This window comes from Epargyreus clarus, unplaced genomic scaffold (genome assembly GCF_041222505.1).
Source record: "Epargyreus clarus isolate Ecla_fem2 unplaced genomic scaffold, WU_Ecla_fem_2.2 ptg000025l, whole genome shotgun sequence".
Lineage (NCBI taxonomy): Eukaryota > Metazoa > Arthropoda > Insecta > Lepidoptera > Hesperiidae > Epargyreus > Epargyreus clarus.
Window position 1 is genome coordinate 2,681,255 of NW_027332232.1, and position 16,862 is coordinate 2,698,116.

Below are 16,862 nucleotides of genomic sequence, written 5' to 3' on the forward strand. Positions count from 1 at the left end.
AAAAATCTGCGAGCTCCCTCGACGCATCGCAAGAACTTGCGAATTGATTCGCATCGCACAGTGGTTGTTGTTGTTGGTCACCCTGAGAGACGCTACGCCGCACGATATCGCATCGCAGCAATTCGCATCGTAATTTTCTGCGTTGCGAATTCGCATCGCGTCGCATCGCAGTTTTGTGTTCGAGCCCTTATACACATTTCACAGATTGTTTAACCAAACAATCTGACGACCTTATGAAGTGAACATTTCTGTAGCGGCGTCGCACTTCTTGTGATGGGTAAAAAACGTTAACTCGCGTCAGGACACGTGGCCTGATCGAAAATTCGTAAGACGGCGAAGCAAACTGCAAATGTCAAGTCATCCGGTGTCAGCATAGAAAAAATATGTCAATGGGTGTCAGTTTCATTTTTAATCTATAAATCTATTATATTTTATTATTCAGGTTAGGTTTCGATAGTTTTCACCTCTGCCGGCACTCCCGGACTGCAACCCATTAATATTTTCTTACTTAGTTAGCAATTGTAATTGAGGGCCTCTAAGGTCTGGGGACCTTATCCCCCCCTCCTTACACCGCTAGAGCCTCCACTCAATACCATGGGTGCTAACAGGCACCAAAAACCCAGAAATCATTCATGCCCACACATCAACACCATGCCCAACTGTGGGACAGTGGGATACTTGTCAATACATACACTCACACTACAAGAGGAATTATAATATTACACAATAATGAAATACTTAGAAAAATAATAAAATAAAAAAAAAAACAACTTATTTTATTTAGTGTGTTCGTATGAACTTAGTTGCATATTATTATTATTTAAAATTATGTTAGACAGAGACGGGAATACATGAGAACGAGGAATATTATTCTGTCTCTCTCTTACAATGATAATTTCATAAATAACGTACATTAACCACTAACCCCCCTTCATGACGTCAAACATTAAAATTTAATATTTTCAGAATTTTAAAAAGTATACTTCAAAGAATATTTTTCATAAATTACGTATACATTTCAGAATTCCTCTTAAAATATTTTTAATTAGGTGTGACGTCACTCCTTTTGACCCCCTACTCCTGTCACACAATACATATATAATATACGACCACCTAAGTAACATTTCATTTTTCTAAGTGTAAGGTTTGAAAAAGTTCTTATAAATAGTTGTTCATTTTTTTCAGTTCAGTCCAGTTATAAATGATTAAAATAAGACGGTCGTACAACCAACATCACGTTGGTCTTCCCACCACACAGTTTGGTTGGATGACGTCACATTTTACCTCACTTATTGTGACGTCACATATCCATAATATTATGTATTTATTTATTACTCATTTCATTGACACACGTAATTTATGAAAAATACTTTTAATAAAAACCTAATAATAGACACAATCCATATCCAACATTTTTTTTATTTGATAAAAGTAATCTTTTAAACAATTTTCTATTATTTAAATATAATTGTTCAAAGTAATTAAACTATAGAGCGAGATCTATTTGGGCGTGAATAAATATGAACATTTTGTTGGTACGGAACCCTCGGTGTGCGAGTTCGATTTGCACTTCGCCATCTATTTACGACGGTATAGTCCGCACCAAACATCTTGGCCGCTCTGCATATGACTACACCTGCTCGGAACAACTTCAGAGCGGACTAGCAGTTTGGCGATTACTATAGAGTCCGCGCCAAACGATAATCCGCTCTGAATATAGAAACGAGTCGCGTCGCAACAGCAAGTTGTAGATATAAGAGTATATGTTTGATAGTCTGTTTGTATAGTTTGATAAGGTGTCCAAAATGTAAACAAAGGTGTTGACCTATCTAGAAAATACGTTTCAAATGGTAGTTTCTTATTTTTGACGATATTAAAGTAATACAACGACAATAAAATAATTATCTAAATAAATTAAGATCTATTCACATTTTCTAATATTTATATTACCTCAATTTCGTTCCATACAGTAATAATAATAAAAAAACAAGGTTTATGGTAGAAAATTAAAATGTCATAATGGTAACACAATCGGGATCCAAATCGTGATCGAACTCGAATGTTTTCTCGTTTTCATAGCCAGTTTGTTAAATTGTGTGCAGTTGTTAAAGTTTCTGTTTCTTGTTAATTTGTTAAGGTCTACAATATCTGTAAATCGTATTTTGACAATTACATTTCTTTGTTTACATTTTGGACACCTAATTATTAATCAGACTACAGTTGCGTTCGACCGCATTGGCTCTGTGACTACACCTGCGCGTAACAACTTCAGAGCGGACTAGAAGTTTGGCGCGGACTATACATCAATTGTGATTTATTGCAAGATAAAACAAACAAAAATTAGTACTTATAAACATAATATATACATTATTGTTATTTGTGCGATATGAATACACGGACAAACATAAATGCAAGTATATTTAGTATATATTTATTATTGGAATTCCATTTTGAAATTAGAACGATATCTGTGTTGACGTTTATTATGCCGTCTAAGATAACATATTCGCAATCTAAGTCGAGTGTAATATTACAAGTGTCCAACATAATGTATCAGTTATGACGTCATCATATAAATACGAAGTAGAAAAAACCCTACGTAATATTACAAGTGTCCAACATAATGTATGAAAGTTCAGAGCTATGACGTCACATGATTAGTACGTTGTGAAACACATTGTAGTGCCAACATGTAACATTACAAGGGTCCAACATAATGTATCAGTTATGACGTCATCATATAAATACGAAGTAGTAAAAATCCTACGTAACATTACAAGTGTCCAACATAATGTATGAAAGTTCAGAGCTATGACGTCACATGATTAGTACGTTGTGAAACACATTGTAGTGCCAACATGTAACATTACAAGGGTCCAACATAATGTATCAGTTATGACGTCATCATATAAATACGAAGTAGTAAAAATCCTACGTAATATTACAAGTGTCCAACATAATGTATGAAAGTTCAGAGCTATGACGTCACATGATTAGTACGTTGTGAACACACAATGTAGTGCCAACATAATGTACTTATCTCACAGTTATGACGTCATCATATAAATACGAAGTAGTAAAAACCCTACGTAATATTACAAGTGTCCAACATAATGTATGAAAGTTCAGAGCTATGACGTCACATGATTAGTACGTTGTGAAACACATTGTAGTGCCAACATGTAACATTACAAGGGTCCAACATAATGTATCAGTTATGACGTCATCATATAAATACGAAGTAGTAAAAATCCTACGTAACATTACAAGTGTCCAACATAATGTATGAAAGTTCAGAGCTATGACGTCACATGATTAGTACGTTGTGAAACACAATGTAGTGCCAACATGTAACATTACAAGCGTCCAACATAACGTATCAGTTATGACGTCATCATATAAATACGAAGTAGAAAAAATCCTACGTAATATTACAAGTGTCCAACATAATGTATGAACGTTCAGAGCTATGACGTCACATGATTAGTACGTTGTGAAACATATTGTAGTGCCAACATGTAACATTACAAGTGTCCAACATAATGTATCAGTTATGACGTCATCATATCAATACGAAGTAGTAAAAATCCTACGTAATATTACAAGTGTCCAACATAATGTATGAAAGTTCAGAGCTATGACGTCATATGATTAGTACGTTGTGAAACACAATGGAGTGCTAACATTATGTACTTATCTCACAGTTATGACGTCATCATATAAATACGAAGTAGTAAAAATCCTACGTAATATTAAAAGTGTCCAATATAATGTATGACTTATCTTAAAGTTATGACGTCATCATGCCGTCCCTTCAATAATACGAATTATATATTATTTTACCGCTATTACATAATGAAGTGCAAACACATATCCTATGTAACATTACAAGTGTCCAATGTAATGTATGACTTATCTCATACTTATGACGTCATAAATACAATTAATATAATATGATCAGTATGTTGTGTAACATAATGTAGTGCCAACTCGTATTCTACGTAATATTACAAGTGTCCAACATTATGTATGAGATAGTTGACAATTATGACGCCATAAATACAATTTATATGTCGAGGGGTGAAAGGCTATTTGCTTTAAGCGACATTTTGGCCGATATTGAGTTATATACATATTCGGAATCAGCAAATTTTTCTGCGTCGAATGAGCCCGGTTTTGTTAAAATCGAAGCATTTTTTTGGCGCTTAAAAGGGCCTTATTAAGGGCTTATTTTAGGGAAGTTTAGCAATATAGTAGTGTTTAACCGACGTTAAATACGTATTTTTTTTAAGTAGGGCATTTGAACTGAACAATAATATAAACATCCGAGATATAAACCAATTTTCCATTCGCAAATAAATAACTCAATAACGCTTAAAGCATTTTTCATATTCCTATTTTTTATTGAGATGTAACATAAAGCGTTTTGACTTCCACCGTTTACACGGTGTGATGTCGCTTATATTATTTTTCCTTTACCTAAATATGACATGGAATGTCGGTTAAGTTCTTTCGGCTGCATCTATTTTTTACTCAGTGTGGTACTTTAACCAAATAGTCATTTTGATTTAGATATTTTTCAATGTCGTTTGACCAGTGTTATCCTATTTTTTTTTAAGCGCAGGGTTTATCAGAAACTGTATATTGCCGTGATTCATTTGAACAAAATGTTTCAATCAAAAACATAACTATTATTATACAAAAAATAATTATATTACTGATGTTCTGTTGTTTATGTTTCTTAGATTATTCATTATAAGCTCCTAATATTTTCAGTGATTACTACAGATCTAGTTTGCACTTTCAACAGCCACTGATCATATTATCAGTAAAACATGTGACATCATACATTACTTTTTCACTATTACATGTCATATAAGTATTTTAGCCTGCACGTCATTTTAATCTCAATTGGCTGTTGTGATAAATAAATCCTCCTATTTATGTTGGACTTCATGACATAAGGCGTTTTGGCTTGCTCTATAAATGTATTACAGAGTCGCTTAAATGGTTTCACCATTCACTGATTGTGGTCTAAGAAGTCACTTAAGGCATTTTTCCTTACCCTGGAAAATAGGTATTTCAGGACAATTTACATTAAGCGACAATTATCTTTGTAATTTAAAGGCCAATTCATTACGTACTAACATCAATAACTTGATAATTTTAAATTAATTTCAATGTAGTCTATTTCATTCAAATAGCTTTAGTAGTTTTTTTGTTATGATTTTTTTTCGAAAATTTTCAACTTCAAATGGCTCTCCTGTAAAGTTGCCAAAATGTCGCTTAAAGCAAATAGCCTTTCACCCGTCGATGTGATTAGTAAGTTGTGTAACACAATGTAGTGCTTAACACATTTTCTATGTAACATTACAAGTGTCCAACATGATGTATGACTTAGCTCACAGTTATGACGTCATTATATAAATACAAATTATATAATATATGATAATTACGTCGCCTAATACAATGTATGACGTTTCACAACTATGACGTCACACCAACATCGACCGCTCTCTTGCACGATACATACTATTGATATATAATTACGTCTAACATACTGTAGTGACATTACAGGTGTCCAAAATGATGTATGACGTATTTCACAATTATGACGTCACACCAACATCGACCGCTCTCTTGCACGATACATACTATTGATATATAATTCCGTCTAATGTAATGTAGTGACATTACAGGTGTCCAAAATGATGTGTGACGTATTTCACAGCTGTGACGTCATCAATCATCATGTCGCAGTCCCTTAAACACTACTTTTATATATAATAATTACGTCTAACATACAGAAGTGCCAACACATATCCTACGTAACGTTACAAGTGTCCAACATAGTGTATGAAAAAGTTCACAGCTATGACGTCATACAATTAGTACGTTGTGTTAACATAATGTAGTGTTACCACATATCCTACGTAACGTTACAAGTGTCCAACATGATGTATGAAAAAGTTCACAGCTATGACGTCATACAATTAGTACGTTGTGTTAACATAATGTTGTGTTACCACATATCCTACGTAACATTACAAGTGTCCAACGTGATGTGTGACGTACTTGACAGTTATGACGTCATAGTGAGATCACCCGGTTATGACGTAATCTTGACGTTAATCCTTCGACAATACAAATTGTATATATATCGATATTACGTCACCTAACATAATGTAGTGCCAACACATATCCTACGTAACATTACAAGTGCCCAATATGACGTGTGACGTACTTGGCAGTTATGACGTCATCATATAAATACGTTTAAAATGTAATAATTACGTCGCCTAACATAATGTAGTGCCAACACATATCCTACGCAACATTACAAGTGTCCAACATAATGTATGACTTATCTCAGTGATGACGTCATCATATAAATACGATTAAAATGTAAGAATTACGTCGCCTAACATAATGCAGTGTTACCAAATATCCTACGCAACGTTACAAGTGTCCAATATGACGTGTGACGTACTTGGCAGTTATGACGTCATCATATAAATACGTTTAAAATGAAGTAATTACGTCGCCTAACATAATGTAGTGCCAACACATATCCTACGCAACATTACAAGTATCCAACATAATGTATGACTTATCTCAGTTATGACGTCATCATATAATGATTATTTTGTTGTTATAAAATTGATGCGTGTCGTTATTAGGTCTCTAAGATAATGCAGTGCTAACACTCGTATCCTACGCAACGTTACAAGTGCCCAACATAATGTATGACTTATCTCACAGTTATGACGTCATATAACTAGTATGTTGTGTAACATAATGCAGTGCTAACACTCGTATCCTACGTAACGTTACAAGTGTCCAACATAATGTGTGACGCGTGACGTACTTGGCAGTTATGACGTCATCATATAAATACGATTAAAATGTAATAATTACGTCGCCTAACATAATGCAGTGTTACCACATATCCTACGTAATCCAATATGACGTGTGACGTACTTGACAGTTATGACGTCATCATCATCTCATAAATAAAATTGATGTATGTCGTTATTAGGTCTCTTACAAGTGCCAATATGACGTGTGACGTACTTGGCAGTTATGACGTCATCATCATCTCATAAATAAAATTGATGTATGTCGTTATTAGGTCTCTAACATAATGCAGTGCTAACACTCGTGTCCTACGCAACGTTACAAGTGTCCAATATGACGTGTGACGTACTTGGCAGTTATGACGTCATCATGTCGCTGCCGCTGGCGCCGCCGGAGCCCTTCAGCAGCTCGTTCATGTCGCGACGGAACATCGACAGGTTCTGTGTGAACCTGCGGAGAGAGCGATAGAATATTGTTTATTTCACACTCCAGTAGAGCATAACAATAATACAAAGGTGGTAGAACCCTTTGTGGTTCGACTCCGGCGGCACCACCGCCACACCTATTTCTGTTATAACAGTTAGGCGCTGCTGCATTTGCTAAGCTGGAACGCCTCGGAAAAGTATATCTCCCTTACCAGACCGTTCAAACCAGAACACGGCAGCGCTTAACAATGCTGTTATGTGGGAGAAACAGGTGTGGCGGTGGAGCCGCCGGAGTCGAACCACAAACTTACCACCTGCAAGATATTGCTTAGTGTGACGCAAACTAAGGTAGAATTATATGGTAGGTGAAATGCGCGACGGTACCACCGTCACACGTTTTTTTGTTATAACTACAGTTTCAATTAGAAGTTGGTTTACGTAAGATTTAGGTAACAGTAAGTAAGAATTAGGTTAGGTTGTTAATTTAAAAAAAAAATGAGATTATTAAATGTTTTGATAGCTATAGAACCAATTATCATGTGCGCGGTGAACCACTGCGCCAGCTGCCGCTGCTCGTGTCGGGTGTGTTCGGGTGTGTTCGGGTCAGTTCGGCACCCACCTGTCCCGGTTCTTGGTGAGCAGGTTGGGCTCGATGCCGGCCATGAGCGCGGTGAACCACTGCGCCAGCTGCCGCTGCTCGTGTCGGGTGTGTTCGGGTGTGTTCGGGTCAGTTCGGCACCCACCTGTCCCGGTTCTTGGTGAGCAGGTTGGGCTCGATGCCGGCCATGAGCGCGGTGAACCACTGCGCCAGCTGCCGCTGCTCGTGTCGGGTGTGTTCGGGTGTGTTCGGGTCAGTTCGGCACCCACCTGTCCCGGTTCTTGGTGAGCAGGTTGGGCTCGATGCCGGCCATGAGCGCGGTGAACCACTGCGCCAGCTGCCGCTGCTCGTGTCGGGTGTGTTCGGGTGTGTTCGGGTCAGTTCGGCACCCACCTGTCCCGGTTCTTGGTGAGCAGGTTGGGCTCGATGCCGGCCATGAGCGCGGTGAACCACTGCGCCAGCTGCCGCTGCTCGTGTCGGGTGTGTTCGGGTGTGTTCGGGTCAGTTCGGCACCCACCTGTCCCGGTTCTTGGTGAGCAGGTTGGGCTCGATGCCGGCCATGAGCGCGGTGAACCACTGCGCCAGCTGCCGCTGCTCGTGTCGGGTGTGTTCGGGTGTGTTCGGGTCAGTTCGGCACCCACCTGTCCCGGTTCTTGGTGAGCAGGTTGGGCTCGATGCCGGCCATGAGCGCGGTGAACCACTGCGCCAGCTGCCGCTGCTCGTGTCGGGTGTGTTCGGGTGTGTTCGGGTCAGTTCGGCACCCACCTGTCCCGGTTCTTGGTGAGCAGGTTGGGCTCGATGCCGGCCATGAGCGCGGTGAACCACTGCGCCAGCTGCTGCTGCTTGTCCCGGGGCTGGGCGGCGATCATCTCGCTGCGGAGACGGGAGAACTGCTCCTCGTTGAGCAGCACCAGCCCGAGCAGGGGTCGGGACATCGACCAGTGGTTGCAGCAGTCCTCGAACATTATCACGTTCAGCACCTGGGGAAAATAAACTTTCTATACTCACAGCCCCACAATAGGTTAAGCCGCCCCTGGGGGTTACTACCATCTCTTAACACAATATTATTTTAATCATACTTTTACTTTTTTTGCAGGAAATTTAACATTTTAAGCAAAGTATATGACAATTTCAGTTGATTTTATACAATGGATAGGCGAAAAATTTATAAGGGTTTAAGTTTGTTCAACTGTGTATGACGGAATATTTTACTGTTTTAAGGAGGAAGTAAAACTTTCCTGAACTATGATGGTTTTTTAAAAGATGGTGGTAGGCCCCCTGGATAAATATACTAAATATCTAAGAAAAAAAATTTGTCACCTTTTGATCCTATACAATGTAAATGTCACTATTTGATTCAATCTGATTAATATAATATAATAAAATGTCACCTTATGAAACTGACTATCAGTAAAATGCTACCTTTTGATGCTAAAGATTAAAAGATTTTGGAAAAAAAGACTTAGCTATTTAATTAAAATATATTAATGTTAAACATGTAATTCTTCACAGTCTCACATGATACATTTTGGTTCAAAACTCTCAACTACTATTTCAAACTAATATAATGTAAATGTTACCTTTTGAACAGAATACTGCTATTTTCTCATAAAAGTAATCACAATTGAACAAAAGGTGTTCGGAAATTGAAAAAAATCATAATTTTGAGACCGATAAAAAAAAAACTTTGAGCTGAATGCGTAAATGTCCCCTTTTGTTAGTAACCTCCTCAATTGTTAAAGTTCGGAATTCCCTGTTGGGACGCCCTGTATAGTGTAATCAACTCACGATGGCCAGCAGCAATCATAGCTTTGAGTCCGAAAAAGAGAACTTTTGAGCTGAATGCGTAAATGTCACCATTAGTTCCTAACCTCCTCAATTGTTAAAAGTATATTATAATAAACTCACGGTGGCCAGCAGCTGCTGCATGATCTCGGGGCGCTGCTGCAGCACCTCGATGAACATGTTGCTGGTCTCCGGCGGCGGCTTGCGCGGGTTCGGCACCTTATTGCTAGCTGCAATATAAGGGAAGAGAAATAGATTAGTGAGATTGTTAGGACATTGTAATTGCTAGCTGCAATGTTAAGGGAAGAGAAATAGATTAGTGAGATTGTTAGGACATTGTAATTGCTAGCTGCAATGTTAAGGGAAGAGAAATAGATTAGTGAGATTGTTAGGACATTGTGATTGCTAGCTGCAATGTTAAGGGAAGAGAAATAGATTAGTGAGATTGTTGGGAAATTCTAATTGCTACCGGCGATATAAGGGAAGAGAAATAGGTTAGTGAGATTGCTAAGACATTGTAATTGCTAGCTGCAATGTGAAGGGAAGAGAAATAGATTAGTGAGATTGTTAGGAAATTGTAATACCTAGCTGCAATGTTAAGGGAAAAGAAATAGATTAGTGAGATTGTTAGGACATTGTAATTGCTAGCTGCAATGTTAAGGGAAGAGAAATAGATTAGTGAGATTGTTGGGCAATTGTAATTGCTAGCTACAATATAAGGGAAGAGAAATAGATTAGTGCGATTGTTAGGACATTGTAATTGCTAGCTGCAATGTTAAGGGAAGAGAAATAGATTAGTGAGATTGCTAGGACATTGTAATTGCTAGCTGCAATGTTAAGGAAAGAGAAATAGATTAGTGAGATTGCTAGGACATTGTAATTGCTAGCTGCAATGTTAAGGGAAGAGAAATAGATTAGTGAGATTGTTGGGCAATTGTAATTGCTAGCTGTAATATAAGGGAAGAGAAATAGGTCAGTGAGATTGTTAGGACATTGTAATTGCTAGCTGCAATGTTAAGGGAAGAGAAATATATTAGTGAGATTGCTAGGACATTGTAATTGCTAGCTGCACTTAAGAGAAATATATTAGTGAGATTGTTAGGACATTGTCATTGCTAGCTGCAATATAAGGGAAGAGAAATATATTAGTGAGATTAACAGTATCCACTACTTAATGTTTTAAGTATGTAGTAACAAATTAATATTATTGTATTTATTCCTCATATCGATACCTTAATTCGCAAATCAGCCAACTACACTTTTTGTCAAAATGTTTTTTTTTTATTTTGATAGTAAATGGCGTTGAACGAAATAAAAATAAATAAAAAATAAACATTTTGACAAAAAGTGGATTTGGCTGATTTGCGAATTAAGGTATCGATATGTATAATATATATGACATTATTTACAAGCTTAATCTAATCTAAATAATTTTTTGCACTAATCTGACATTTTTTTCCTGGGAAGATGATTTTTTTATTGTTTTTATTTTCATGTATCAGTACGGCCTATTATTGGCAATCATTGTTATTTTTGTTTGAACCTGATAACCCTCTTAGTTTAAAAGTTATAGCGATTTATTTACTTTAGGTGCACAATTCCCAAAAAAAAACTTCAAAAGGTCGTAAAACCCAAAAAAAAAATTTTTATTACATATTTTTTTTGTCGACAAAATGCGGTTTAATTTTACCTGTTTCAATATGTGCACTTTATGGAGATTCACCCTGTATATATTTAGATATATGTATTACGATACTCACACTTTTGCAACAATTGCTTAAATAGATATGTGACTATGTGGTCCAGTGTGCTGCAGCAGCCGGTGCACACACTTGTGTCTGAAACAAACAATTTATCCAATGAATCAATGAAAATTTCAATATTTAGTCTTTAAAATTTGGATAGATTGAGTATTAACATCAAGCATAAGTTGAAACAATAAGTACGTCTCTGTTACCACACCCTTCAAACCAGAGAAACGTAGCGGTTAACACTGCTGTTATAACAGAAATAGGTGTGTCATCTAAGACATAATTATTCAAGACATTCGAGCTTAGTCCTGACGTAGCGGCGCATCTGTACGACCTCAGAGAAATCTAATCTTATCTGGAGTTGTACAATCTACACGGCAGTGGCTTACCATCACGTGGACTGCATGCTCGTCTTTTTTATATATATATAATATAGGAGTAGCAGACGAGCATGCAGTCCTGCTGATGGTAAGTGGCTACCGCCGTCCATAGACATCTGTAATCAACCTTAGATAGGATTAGATATTCCTATCTGAGGTCGGCCATAGATGCGCCGCTACCCCTGAGGACTAAGCTGGAACGCCTCGGAAAAGTCTGTACCACACCCTTCAAACCGGAACACAGCAGCGCCTAACACTGGTGTTATTAGGTAGAAATAGGTGTGGCGGTGGTGCCACCGGAGTCGAACCTAAGGGTTCTAACACCTACAAAAATATATCTGAAATAATGTACCCAGAGCAGTGAGGCCCTCCGAGATGGAGGAGAGGATGTAGAGCGTGGCCTCCGGCTGCAGGGAGGCCAGGAACGGCATGTGGTCCTGCGCCAGTCGCTCCAGCAGGACGTAGTAGGTCTGAGAGAGTTTCGGGTAGGCCTGCAAACAAATATAAAAATAAAATAACAAAAAATTACAACTGACTTCTATGTCACTACAAAGTAAAAATTAATTGAAATGAATGTTGGTTTAGTACATATTTCTGAAGTCGGCGCTCATATTGGACACGCTGTTTACGCCGTTATTGAACTAAATATATTGAGTGACGTCGTGTTCCTTTAGTGACGACATACTAGCGTTTATATTGATATAATATATAATAAATAAAAATACTTAATGGAAAAACTTCCAAACGCACTATGTAAAAAAGCGTACTATAGGCTGAGTGATTATTTGACGGATAATACGGTGTGGTCTGAAGTAGCTCCAGCTCCACATGTACCATTAGGTTAAGTACCATTTTTTTTTTACTAGATATGTGTTATGGAGTTTCTTTCGCCGCTTCTTCTCCATAACGAAACACCTTGTGAAGTGGTGAAAGTTGTTGTTGACATTTAAAAAGTGCTCTGTAAAAAACCTACTTTGAATAAAAAAAAAGATTTGATTTGAACGACTTCCCGCAACTTGTCTAGAGGTGGCGCCACAGGTATTCTGAATCACGCTATCGAAGTTTTCTAAATATCTGGCATATATACAAGCTGGGCACTGAGACTGTGGGAGCACGGCCGCTGTCCAGGCTGCATTGTCTAGCACACAAGGAGATCTTCGTTCGCCAAAATTCCATTTATATATTTTACTTTACAATAATTGTGAATTTAACTCACCAATAAATCGCTCTGCGGAATACTTAATAACAATTTCACGAACATATTGAGTGCGTTGTCCAAAGCTTCGTCGCCGTATAACCTGCAAAAGATATTAAACGATGATGTTACTAAATGTAGTGACGTAAAATTGTAGTACCGTTTTAAGAATTGCTGTTGATATTAAAAGCCAGTGATAGCCCAGTATAGTTTGAACTCAGATCACTGATTTCCAAAGTTATGTGCGTATTATGAATTAATTATTTTTCTTTAATAGAAGATGTTTTTATACTTGTGGCTAAAAATATCTCAATATAAAACCAAGCGGTATTTTTTAATATAAATGTTACCTGAAAACGCCAAAGTTAGCGTAGTTCCCGCACAGAGCCGCCTTCAGAATGGAGAAGCAGAGCGATATGCCCTTCAGTTTCATCGCGTACATTTGCTTCTTAGCGACATCTATGGTTAGGATACGGCTGCCTGTAACACATAATCATACATTTTGGTTAAGTAGATGAAATGAACGAGTCTAAAAATGTCACATAAACTATGAGTCAGTAACACATTTATAATTTTTGTGGCGGTCCGAGCAAATTCGAATTAGTTAGACTGAATAAAGTTGTAACTTACTTTTTATATTATAAAAGTTCACCTATTTCTGCCTAATAACAGCAGTGTTAAGCACTACTGTGTTCTGGTTTCAAGGGTGTGGTAAGAGAGACATACTTTTCCGAGGCGTTCCAGCTTAGTCCTCAGGGGTAGCGGCGCATCTGTGGCCGACCTCAGGTAGAAATCTCTACCTGAGGTCGACTAAAGATTCTCCGGTGAGCTTGTTACCTCCGGAATTGAACCACAAAGGGTTCTACCACCTGACTTGCTATGAATTCTTCAAGACACGGGCACAGTGACGTCATTGTTCCGGGCCAGCCTTTTTTTTTGTTGACGAGGGGGAAACCTTCAAAAGGTATCCGACACCATGGGAGTGACGCCGGGTTATGTGGGATTTTTACCGCACTAAAACCCCCCCGGTGGCCGTCCTCAGCGTTTGGTGGAGAACTCTGGGATCTCCAACGGAACACAACCGGGGAGTCAGCCTGGGCACCGGGGCGGCGTGACGTCACGCCAGCCAACACACTCACCGTATGCACATATCAGCGCGGAGAGCTCGCGGAACAGCAGGATGCCGTTCGGGGAGCTCACGTCGAAGTGGAGCCGCTGGTTTCTGTTCTGGGCGAGCTCGCCGGCTAGCTTCAACACCGGTGTGGTCACCGCGGGCTCGGCGAACCATATCGCTATGCCGCGGAGCAACACCTTCATGTAGACTGGGTAGCTGGTGATAGAAACACATACGGTTGATGTTAGGTTATGTTAGGAGAATGACGTCGTGTTATGGGGCCGGTACCCTTAGTATTAGTTTTTACGTTTTGACAAAAATGGCTGTTTATAAAAATGAAAAATATTTTATTTGTATCAATATTGTTACATAAGTAATCCATTGTTACCTGGCTGTTTATGTCTTTGTTTACGTATTTCCCATATATTTCCAATCAGTTCTGATACATCTACTAGAGGCGATGATTGGAAATCTATGGGCAAATACGTAAACAAATACCAAAACAATCATTTTTGTAAAAACGTAAAAACTCATACTAAGGGTACAGACTTCTCGCTCTCTGCCGTAGTAAAAGGTATGGTTGGGAGTAATAAAAGGTACAGCAGATTTTCCAGTCTTGGAAAGCCGTAAAATCTCTCTGCGAGAAAGTATTCTTAATATACCCCCATAACGGAGGCATGGACGTAAGACACGGAAGTATCCTATCCTGGAATAGCTCGAGCTCCGTCCCGAACCGAAATGGGTCCGGAAATAGACAAATGCCATGGGTGAATGCTACCAGCGTACCCGTAGTCACCGTGGGGTCTTAACCGGTAGGGGTCCGGTATACCGTCTCCGGCACCCCGGGGCTGAGACACCCACATATCACCCCACTCCCACGCAAAAAAAAAGATTAAGCTTGTGACGTTATAAGTACGTTCAGTGGCGAGGTAAGTAGAGATGTGTGTTGATGTATGATACTAGATATTAGGTTCGTTTTAATATATTATAGCCCTAGTGTCCGCGGCCCCCAGACATTCGTTACTTTATAAAAGCTGAAAGTATGTCTGTGCACGACCCCAACACACATGAAAACGTTCTGCGGCTATGGAGTTTGGATGATAGTAGCTTAGGCAGATCAGGTAGTAAATGTGTGTTAAATAGTACCTCACTTTCCTTAAATTATAAAGCTCAGTTTTTATAAATAAATTAGGAACCTTCAAATGTATTAAATACCTTACAATATATTAAGTACCTTACAATATATCAAGTCAAAACAATTTTTTTTTTTTTATAATATAGAAGTAGCAGACGAGCATGCAGTCCACCTGATGGTAAGTGGCTACTGCCGCACATTGACATATGTAATCGACCCCAGATAGGATTAGATCTTCCTACCTGAGGTCGGCCACGGATGCGCCGCTACCCCTCACACCACAAACACACTCCCAACTCACATCCAATCAAACAGCATCATGTACGTAGTTTTCGTGTTGAAAGCCAACGCCAGCCCTCTCAGGTCTCTCGCGAGCCCTATCAGGGTCTTCTTGGCGTCCTCCGAAGCGAACATCGGGTTCTCTGATTGCCCGAGCAACCCGATTATGCCTTCGAAGGCAGCTGTGGAAAAGAAAAATAATATTTAACAAACAAAAATTATATTATTATTTATTTAAATTTTCATCTTGGGTCGTTTTTTTTTTATAAAATGGTGTAGCAGACGAGCATGTAGTCCACCTGATGGTAAGTGGCTACTGCCGCCCATGAACGTCTGTTATCAACCCCAGTTAAGATTAGATTCCTACCTGAGGTCGGCCACAGATGCGCCGCTACCCTTGAGGACTAAGCTGGAACGCCTCGGATAAGTATGTCCCTTACCACACCCTTCAAACTAGAACACAGCAGCGCCTAACATTGCTCCACCGCCACACCTATTTCTGTTATAACTTCAATTTATTTATTTAAATTATTACCTTGAGTTGGTACACTTTCAATTTATTTATTTAAATGATCACCTTGGGTTGGTACGAGTACATGATATACACGTGGTAACGCTAAAATATTAACCAAAACATTAATATAAAACCGCTCGCATCCTACGGTCGCCACGAGCACGAAGCGGAGCGCACCCACCGTTCCGCGAACAGACCATAACACAAAACAGACATCTAAACCGCTCGCATCCTACAGTCGTCCACCATCAGCAGCCGCCCGAGCGCGGTGCACGGCACGGTGCTCCACCTGGCCCCCGCACCCCCCGACACCGCCCGCGCGGTCGCCGCCGGCGCCGAGCGGAGCTTTTAAAGGTGGTATAACCCTTTGCGGTTCGACTCCGGCGGCACCACCGCCACACCTATTTCTACCTTATAACAGCAGTGTTAGACGCTGCTGTGTTCCGGTTTGAAGGGTGTGGTAAGGGAGACAGACTTTTCCGAGGCGTTCCAGCTTAGTCCTCAGGGGTAGCGGCGCATCTGTGGCCGACCTCAGGTAGAAATATCTAATCCTATCTGGGGTTGATTACAGATGTCCATGGGCGGCAGTAGCCACTTACCATCAGGTGGACTGCGTGCTCGTCTGCTACTCCGATATTATATAAAAAAAATAACCCACCGGTGAGCGGCATCATGAACGCGTGGAAGCGCTCCTCGTCCTCGCCGAGCTCCACCATCAGCAGCCGCCCGAGCGCGGTGTACAGCATAGTGCGCGATCGCATCTCCGCTGAGCCGACGCCCGATATGCCCAGGAACGGGAAGTGCTCCGCCTAGGGGCAAAAAATACAT

At 39.5% G+C, this 16,862-nt stretch overlaps 1 protein-coding gene across 1 annotated transcript in view; it reads right to left on the reverse strand.

The window, feature by feature from the left end:
* Positions 1 to 7,059: 7,059 nt before the first annotated feature.
* Positions 7,060 to 16,862, reverse strand: part of Ranbp16 (Ran-binding protein 16) — a 29,017-nt gene continuing 19,214 nt past the window's right edge. Inside the window, exons 15-24 of the mRNA XM_073087032.1 lie at positions 16,693 to 16,843; positions 15,543 to 15,702; positions 14,132 to 14,322; positions 13,343 to 13,472; positions 13,014 to 13,095; positions 12,150 to 12,288; positions 11,427 to 11,504; positions 9,790 to 9,896; positions 8,647 to 8,861; positions 7,060 to 7,308 (exon numbers count right to left, since the gene is read on the reverse strand). Of these exons, the coding sequence (XP_072943133.1) occupies positions 7,215 to 7,308; positions 8,647 to 8,861; positions 9,790 to 9,896; positions 11,427 to 11,504; positions 12,150 to 12,288; positions 13,014 to 13,095; positions 13,343 to 13,472; positions 14,132 to 14,322; positions 15,543 to 15,702; positions 16,693 to 16,843 (1,347 nt within the window). The 3' untranslated portion in view covers positions 7,060 to 7,214. The remainder of the gene's footprint in view (positions 7,309 to 8,646; positions 8,862 to 9,789; positions 9,897 to 11,426; positions 11,505 to 12,149; positions 12,289 to 13,013; positions 13,096 to 13,342; positions 13,473 to 14,131; positions 14,323 to 15,542; positions 15,703 to 16,692; positions 16,844 to 16,862) is intronic.